This window comes from Trifolium pratense, linkage group LG7 (assembly GCF_020283565.1).
Source record: "Trifolium pratense cultivar HEN17-A07 linkage group LG7, ARS_RC_1.1, whole genome shotgun sequence".
Taxonomy (NCBI): Eukaryota; Viridiplantae; Streptophyta; class Magnoliopsida; order Fabales; family Fabaceae; genus Trifolium; species Trifolium pratense.
The window spans coordinates 47,622,316-47,632,093 of record NC_060065.1 but is presented as its reverse complement, the minus strand read 5'-3'; the positions used below and the strand labels follow the sequence as shown (position 1 = coordinate 47,632,093).

At 28.9% G+C, this 9,778-nt stretch overlaps 1 protein-coding gene across 1 annotated transcript; it reads left to right on the top strand.

Annotated features, from left to right (window-relative positions):
* Window positions 1–781: 781 nt before the first annotated feature.
* On the top strand, window positions 782–9,546 carry LOC123897500 (fatty acyl-CoA reductase 3-like). The gene is made up of 10 exons (XM_045948168.1): window positions 782–941; window positions 1,032–1,135; window positions 4,669–4,871; window positions 5,362–5,462; window positions 5,658–5,850; window positions 6,022–6,183; window positions 6,562–6,643; window positions 7,052–7,318; window positions 7,781–7,908; window positions 8,897–9,546. Exons 1-10 carry the CDS (start codon window positions 860–862, stop codon window positions 9,048–9,050), a joined length of 1,476 nt encoding a protein of 491 aa, XP_045804124.1. The 5' UTR covers window positions 782–859; the 3' UTR covers window positions 9,051–9,546.
* Window positions 9,547–9,778: the final 232 nt, after the last annotated feature.

The window sequence follows — 9,778 nt, the reverse complement described above, 5'->3', positions numbered from 1 at the left end:
TTAAAACATTGGTATTTAGTTATTTACACTTTTTCATTGAAATCAAATAATTCTCTAAAAAAAATCACTATCATGAAAACAGAAAATACTTATATATATGGTTACACTCACATAACTACATATCATTTTAATTATTTAAATATAAAATGCGTGACTATATATATAAGTATTGTCTCTTTTAACATAAAATAATACTAACTTTTTTTTTTGACAAATAAAATTATACTAACTTAAAATGGTATAAAATACGTGACTATATAAGTATGGTCTCTTTTAACTTAAAACCATACTATAAATAATGTGACTATACTGGACCACATATAACATAATGTTAGAGAAAAAAAATTAATGCAACAACTTTTAAATTTGTAAGGACAATTCAAACAAAAAAAAAATTATAAGGACTAATTAAAAAAATCCTATAAGTATCTAATAAATAATTGAACTCAAGTGATTAATGAATTCCTTCTAAAATGATTCGTTTGCAAGAATCCGAATTCGATATATTCTTGGTGAAAATAGACCCTTGATGCGAACAATTCAAGATCAAACTTTACTTACTTCATAGTCGAAGATTATCATAACTAAAGAAAAATTACTATAATTAAGAAAATCATATCTAAATATTTTGTGGGGTTAGAGGCTCTCAGTTCAAACCTAACCAAAAGAGAAAAAAATAAATAAAAATTTAACAACTAATTATTAGTAACCTTTTATAAAAAAACATTCTAAACATTCTGTTTTTCTCTTCTTATAAATATGAAACAAGTGGCATTAGATTTTTCCATCCATATACCTATCTTTTTAGAAGTCACTTTTCTTTATATATATTTTTCTTATATTTTCTGTTTCCTCTACAATGGAAGATGTAGGAAGCATTCTCCACTTTCTTGAGGACAAGACCATTTTGGTTCTTGGTGCCACTGGTTTTCTTGCAAAAAGTATGCCCCCTCTCTCTTTCCTTCACCCCTTCCTTAATTTGATGCTACTATATGTGCACATTTCTTGATAAATGTTCATGTGTTTTACAGTATTTTTGGAGAAGGTATTGAGAGTTCAACCAAATGTTAAAAAGCTTTTTCTTCTTTTAAGAGCATCTGATCACAAATCTGCAGCTAGTCGCTTGCAAAATGAGGTAAATGAATGCATAAATGTAATTAGTGTTTTTGGTTACAAATGTAATAACTAATAAGTGTTGAATAGTATAATGTTACCAAATCATATTAAAGAAGTGTTTGATCTGCTAAAAAACATGTTATGAGATTGGACAAAATAGGTAGCAAGAGACAGGACAAAAACATGATAATTTTTTATCCACAGTACAACTATAAAAAATACTCATTTTATTTTTTAATATAAAAAATATTATCATTTTGTCTTGTCCTTATTATCTTGTTTTATCTTGTACTGTTCAATCAAATACTTATTGTTTTACGAATCAAACGCACTGTTTGTGATATATTTATATGATTATCACGTATAATCGCACATCTCTATACTTTTTATAAATTAAATATTGTAGAAAAATTATATAGTCCAACAATAAGTGAAAACTCTCTCACCTTGTATTCTCGTAAAACTAAAATTCACATTATTTGGGAATCAATACTAATAATAGTATAGTATGTTTAAAAAAAAAAGTAATAATAGTAATAATTTATAAGCATTAACACTAACCATGAATTAGTTTAAGTAGTATGGGTTTTGGTCTCATTAAGTATGTGGTTATAGGTTCGATTCCTGCATCATGCGTATCGAGCTGTGCGTAATTGTAGAGATTAATCTCTCAAATTTTGTGGGATTCAAATAGATGATAAATTCTTCCTAATTATAAGAAACTTATATCATATCATCTAAATATTCATAGAACAAAAAATATCTTTACACCGAACAAGAGTATCACATTTCACAATTAAACACCCTGCCTGAAGGGCCCAATGCATTATTATATTGAGACTTAAATGAAATGAAAAAAAAAATGAGTTTTTTTTTTCTTTCCCAAGAATGCTCTTATGGTTGTGCAAACAGCCCACGACAGAGTGTCTCAAAATTTTTGTGCTCTAAATTTTCATGTGGTTGTTAAGTATAAAAAAAATTGCACAAGAAAAAAAAACTTATATCCTCTTCATTCTCAAAATTTAAATTGTTAAAATTTACTTGCGGTTTATCATATTATATAAAGGCTTAATGAATTAAAATTGATAATAGTTGAGAATATTTATTTGGAGACAATACAATATAAAAACTAGTAGATGAATTTGCTTTAATTTTTTTTAGAAGGACGACTATATATTTTTAAGTGGTTAGAAAGTTGATATTAGTTGGAAACCGTTAGCTTAACTCAGTTGATATGGACATCGTATATTATAGCATGGATCAGAATTCGAACCTTGATACTTCGACTTCTTCATCTTAAAAGGTGAAATTTTAGTCTCTAGGCACTATTTACACGTTAAATTAAATAGTTTGAGTTTTTGGTACTTCATTAAAATTGTACTTATTAAAAATGTTGTATTTTAAAATAATTTGTAATTATTAAAATTGTACTTTCTCTTTAGGAGTTCATCTTTTTAAGATTAAAAAAGAGCCTCCAAAGTGTTTAAGATGAACTCGATTTTTTTTCTTTCATCCGAATTTTCTCAATAATCAAAGGACGGATTGTTCAGAAAAACTCGAGTTCGTGGTCAAATTTCGGATTATTAGGGTCTCTTCCCATTGGAACCGGAGGGTTAAAAAAATTATATTAGTAAAATTACTAAATTTTTGTTTAATTTTTTTCTTTTTGTATATATGTTTTAAAATCCAAAATCATAAATACCAAAAAAAATCCAAAATCATTTAACAAACTCATTAAGCGATTTTAATTGATGATTTTATTTGATATTTCTTTTTTAATTAATAATAAAATCAATTTAATCTTTGTTGAAAATAAAATGTTCCTAATTAATTTGTATATATACATGGAATATGAGGTCTTCCTCTTTTTTTGACAATAATATGAGGTCTTCCTTAAAATTACTTTTAGTGGCCCAAGGCTATATATTGTTTTGCACCGTCCTTACCCAATTGGTCACAACACAATTAAAGGGGCAACTCAATTATGTAGTAGAGTTAAATAGAGAAACCAACAAACACGTTCCATTGATATATATAAAGCAAGCAACCCACAAACAAACGTACATTTGGTACACTTCTAGTATGATATACTTCCTCCATAACGATTAAAGACAAATTTAATTCTTCTACCAAGAAAAAAATAACAAATTTAATTCATCAACATTATAAAAAAGTAAAATTGAATGAGTAGACTAAGTGACAAACATTACCTGACTTTTAGTAAAAAAAAAAAACTACCCAACTTAGACACACAATTGTAAGGTGTCAAGATGAAACTTTCGCACTATCTTCAAATGTTTGATATTAGAGGTTCCCTTCAAAAAGATTACACCGTTTCGAGAGTTCCAGATAGTCAACAAAATAACATGTCTGATTAATAACTACCCAAGTGTACTTTTTCTATCCACACCCATGCCCAAAAAAAACTCTGAAAGCCCAAGAATACCATGAGGAGGTACCAATTCAAAACCCAACCACCTGAAGATACCGTACAAAATTGGTAAAGTTTGACAACAACAAACAAATAAATGTTCAATCATTTCATACCCGAGCCCATATAACTCACAAATAGGATCACCAACATTCCTAATCACGCTCCAATGACATAGGTTTTGGCGAGTCGACAACCTATCCTAAAGAAGTTGCTAAGAAAAGACTGTCACTTTTGAAGGAGTCAATTTTTTTCACACTTTTGGCAACAACCTTGATTCCTTTGTAGAAAAGATCACTCCATCGACTATGATACGACGAATAACCAAATAAGCAGACTTTACAGAAAAGCAACCACTAAGGTCTTGCTTCCAAGACCAAGAATCAGTCGTTGCTGAGATTGGTGAGCCATTTAAAAACCACGAGAAGGCTTACCAAGAGATGTCAAGCTAGCTACCAAAAAATAATATCTTGCCAAGTGACCAGCTCAAGTCCCACACCAAGTGCCATCAACCCAACTACCCGTCTCCCCCACCTTACTATAGCACTTTGAACCGAAACTCTAAAGAACAATTTGGAACTGAATCCATAGTGGGATTCCCCCCACCCAAGGATCAAACTAAAAGGAAATCATGAGTTTGTTACCAACGAATTTAGCCATCCCCTCTAAAAACCAATCAAAGATAGCATCCACAAAACTCCCTATAAAGATACATCCCTTCACCGCACCATTATGAATCCCTCAAGCCTCCCTCCATGATGAGGGCCGGCGAGGGGAATAACAGACCATATCTTGCCAAATGAAAATCCCTCCAAAGACCCACACCTCCCAAAATTAATCTCAATTTCCACTTATCCTTAAACTTCCTAAACCCCTCAAATTGGTGAACCGATTTCTACTGAGCTATATCTCTCCATTTCCACTTAATTACAAAAGTTCTACGAAATTTCTTATAAAAAAAATAAAAAATCTACAAGTATATAATCTTGACATTTAACAACAAATAAATCATGACATTTCTTTATACCTTAGTACTATATGCACTTTTTTTCTTTCTCACTTTGTCAATTAATTAAGGTTGTGGCTAATACATGCTTGATATATATGTTTTTGGCTTTTAGATATTAGCAAAGGACTTGTTTAATTTGTTAAAGGAAAAAATGGGTACAAATTTCAAGTCCTTTATTTCGGAAAAGTTGACTCTGGTGCCGGGTGATATCTCTTGTGAAGACTTGGGTTTGAAGGATTTTAATGTAAGGGAAGATATTTTTTCTCAAACAGATGTTATTATTAATTTGGCTGCCACTACTAACTTCGATGAAAGGTATGTATTATTAAATGAGTTTTTCTACTAACATGTATCATCAACATATTCCATCCATAATATTTTCTAAGCAAATTTTACGCTTATTGTTTAATTAATGTATCGAAACTTTATTATTATAGTTTAAATATATTAATTATGAAATAAATTTAAAAAGATAAAATTTGGTAATAAAATAGTATCACATAAAGAGTATACTAAAGAATTTAAAAGTAAAAATTTTACTTTAAAACAATATTGTAACATTAACAAAGTTAAATTTATAACTTTTAAAATGAATATTTTCATATTGAATCGAATTCTTTCACATGTTCTCCAAGTACATGTTAACATTGTTCTCATTAAATTGAGTTGTCCCTGTGAACAAAGTTCAGTTGGTAGAGATATTACATTTTCTCTACCAACAATATATGAGTAATTATTTTCTCCTTCTCCAAAGTTTTTAAAAATCATAATTTTTCTTTATTTACTCATTTCCTTGACAATACAGGTATGATATTGCATTGGGTCTAAATACATTTGGAGTAAAGCATGTCATGAGCTTTGCAAAACAATGTATCAAACTTAAAGTGCTTGTTCATGTATCAACTGGTTAGTATTAATTACTATTTTATGTCAATATTTATAAATCAATACTCTCTCTAGATGGTACAATTAGATGGTACAATTGAAATAGATGGAATAAGTCATAATTTCGCTTTTTGTTTTCATAAAAAAAATTTATAATATATCATTAGCCTAAGCTCACATTGATTAGCATGATCACATTTATTCGTTTAATTTCAGCTTATGTATGTGGTGAAAAAAGTGGACTCATACTAGAAAGCCCTTATCACTTTGGTGATTCATTAAATGGTGTGGCTGGATTAGATATCAATGTAGAAAAGAAATTAGTAACTGAAAAATTGGGTGAGCTACGAGACAAAGGAGCCACAGAGCAAGAAATTAAAGTGGCTATGAAGGACCTAGGTATTACAAGGTTTGTGAAAAAATCTGTTTTGTTTTCTCTGTTTTCACCATTTCTAAATGAAAAGTAAAACACACCACTAAAATTTTGAATAATATTTAACTCTAACTTATGCACATATAAAACATACTTATACAAGTATATATTTTGATCATACCATAATTGTATTGCATTTTATTTCAGGGCAAATGTGTATGGATGGCCAAATACATATGTGTTTACAAAGGCAGTTGGGGAGATGCTCGTGGAACAATTGAAAGAAAATTTATCTGTTGTTATTTTGCGTCCTGCCATTGTCACAAGTACATTAAAAGAACCCTTTTCTGGGTGGGTTGAAGGTATTAGGTAAATATCTCTAATTATTAAGTTTTTTTATACAATAACATAAATTAAATTTGAATTTATGTCTTTATTCTTTAAGGTATTATGTATATATGTCTTTTCACTTATATGAAGCTCAATTTTTATTTGTTTCATCCAATATGAGATTCTTACTCACTTGAATAAATATCTTTCAAGAAAAAAATAAATTAAATTTGTACTCTTAACTAGTATCCCGGAGACACTAGGCATCATTTATCTTTAAAAAAAAATATGGAACTCAACTATATTTGACATGTATTTGATTTACTACAAAATTGTAACTATTGTACTAAAAAGTCATATGTGAAAGTGAGAATGTTTGCTAATAAGGAATTGTTTACTATAATGTTTTTTATACAGAACCATTGACAGTTTAGGTGTAGCTTATGGAAAAGGAAAACTAACATGTTTCCTCGGAGATATCAATGGCGTTGTTGATGTGGTGAGTTGTTGTTAAGCCCAAATGCTTCAAAATAAGAGAAGTATCCATGTTTTTTTTTATAATGGAGTCGAGGATCAAACTCATGACCTCATGCATATTAGTAAAATCTTTCACCACTAGATTAAATCTAATGACTTCGAAGTATGCATGTTTTCCGTATCAAATACTGATACTTTTAGATTGATAAATATACAAAAGATTTGACAAAAAATAATAATATACAAAACCCTAAATCCTTGGCTCTATTATTTGTATGATATTGTTGTACCCTTGTCTATACTATGAGCTTCATTTGCCTTAAATCCATTTTCTTATTTTCTTTTTCTAATGATTTCTATCTATTTTTACTGTCATGTTTTTGACTAAATTTTTACTATCATTTTGAAATATGATGAATTTGTTAAATAGATACCGGCTGACATGGTGGTCAATGCAATGCTAGTGGCTATGGTGGCTCATGCAAATCAACTTAGTGATGTTGTATATCATGTGGGTTCTTCTGTCAGAAATCCATTGAGATACCTACCTCTGCATGACTATGCATTAAAATATTTCAAGGCAAAACCATGGATAAACAAAGATGGAACCGTTGTTAAAGTTGGCAAAATAGCAATATTAACTGACATGGATAGCTTCCAACGATACATTTTCATCCGCTACCTTCTTCCGTTAAAGGTTCTTATTTATATTATATATCATATGTTTAGTTGAAAATCAAAATTCATGCACCCTATATTTATTTATTTTTGTGTCATAAATTTTATCTTCTATAATTTATATGTATTTTAAAAATACACATAATATATAGTATTTCAAATTTTAATGTGTGCCTATCCAAAATTAGATGCATATTTTCATTTCGTTTGAAATTTAAATATGATTCTCGGTATGATTGAATTAACAATAAATTTAGAATTACAACAAGTCACTGTGATTTTAACAAAATTTATATGTTAAAATTTCAATAAAATTACAATATCACTGTAATTTTATTGAAAAGCAATACCCCGTAATTTTTATAAAAAAAATAGCACTTAATTAATAGTAACATCTCCTTAGTGATGATGATTATTGATCAGTATAATCAATGTAGTAATCAACAAGGATGGGTACTGACAACATATTTTCCTTTATTAGGGACTGAAGCTTGTCAATTCAGCATTGTGCCAATATTTTGAAGGAACATATCTTGAGCTCAACAGGAAGATAAAGGTTGTGATGCGCTTGGTGGAACTTTATAGACCTTACTTATTCTTCAAGGGCATGTAAGATTTTGATATATAAATTTCTCACATAAGCTGTAATCACTAGTAGTATTATACTATTTTTATAGTTTCTTGTTAAGGCTAAGTTATGCTCCTTATTTTAAAATAAAAGTCGTTTAAAGCATATATTCCCTCCGGTCTTAAATATAAGAAAAAATTTACTTTTTAGATTCATTAAGTATCTAATGTATTTGATCCATAATATGAATCAGATACATTGAATTCTCAATGAATCTAAAAAATAATTTTTCTCTTATATTTAGGACCGGAGGGAGTATTAGAAAATATAAATGACATTTAATTTAAAATATAATTTTTTTTTACTAAAATGGAGGGAGTACTTTGGTCCTAAGGTTTTAATTTGATCTTAAATTTTTTCAATGTATTTTTGTTCCTTAAGTTACAAATATACTTTTAGACGCTTTGATCTTCAATTATTTTCTTTTTCGTTTCATTTTAATCGCTTAAGTTGTCAACATTGAACATTTTGATCATTTAAGTTTTGATACTTTCTATCAATATCTAAGGTTTTAACTTAAAAACAAAAAATGGTCGAGGTTTAGAACTTTAGAGCGTCCAACTTTTATAATTAAAGGGACTAAAATAAACAAAAAAGATTGGTCAAAGTAAAACTTAAAAATAATTTAAGGGACTAAATGTAATTTAATTTTTTTTTAAACTGTCAATGTTAGAACTTTAGAGCGTCTAACTTTTTTGAAATCGACCCAGGACCACCCTTATCACTCGACTCCTTAACTCTTCCACTTCAACCACCAAACCCCATATGATACCCCATATGAGCGTCTAACTTTAGATCTTTTCGGTGTCTCTTAACTTATCAACTGAGTTGCTGCTAATTTATTTCAAAAAAAACTTATCCAAAATAAACTTAGTTTCAACATCTCAATTTTTTTTAGTTGTATCATTTCAACATTGCTTATTATTCAAAATATATACTAAGACAGTGGATGTTAATTATGGCACACAGATTTGATGATATAAACCTAGAGAAGTTGCGAATGGCAGCCAGACAAAGTGGAACAGAGACAGATTTATTTTACTTCGACCCAAAAGAGATTGATTGGGAAGATTACTTTATCAACACTCATATTCCTGGTCTTGTCAAGTATATTTTCAAGTGATGCAAACATTTGATCAAATTCAAATGTTATAGAACGACTACGTTACATTATTGTATTATTGTGGGATTATATATTGGTCTATAGTTTGTGATTTATAAATGAGACAAACTTTTTATCGCACATAAATTTGTTTTGACTATTCAATTAATAAGTCTCACCATAAATAAAATGAGATGTGATATATTGATTCACCGGTGACACTTATTAATGTAATCCTGAAAACAAACTTGTGAATGGTAAGAACTTGTCTCACTTGTGCATATGAGACAAAATCTATATAGTTAAGACATAATTGGTGTTTAATCTCTGCATTAATTGCAAGGGAGTAAACACCTATTAACCATATAGTTAATTATTTATTGCACAAGGGGCATGTAATTGATAGCTCCCAAATAAGTTTGAAAAAATTATTTATTGCACAAGGGGCATGTAAACACCTATTATTTATTGCACGTTGCAGGTTTAATTATATATTTGATTCCTTATTTTTATTTTAGGTTTTAATTTGGTTCTCTATTTTTAAAAATTTCAATTTTGTCCCTTATGTTACTGATATCAACATAAGTTCATCATTTTTATTAAATTTTGAGTTAATTTCGTTTAACTTTCTGTTAATTTTTAATTTAATTTTGTCCAATACTTCCACGTGACACCCTCATAAGTTGTCCATGTATGCAAATTTATTAGGTACGTGGACGATTTAAATCGAAATTTGACTAAAAGGACTA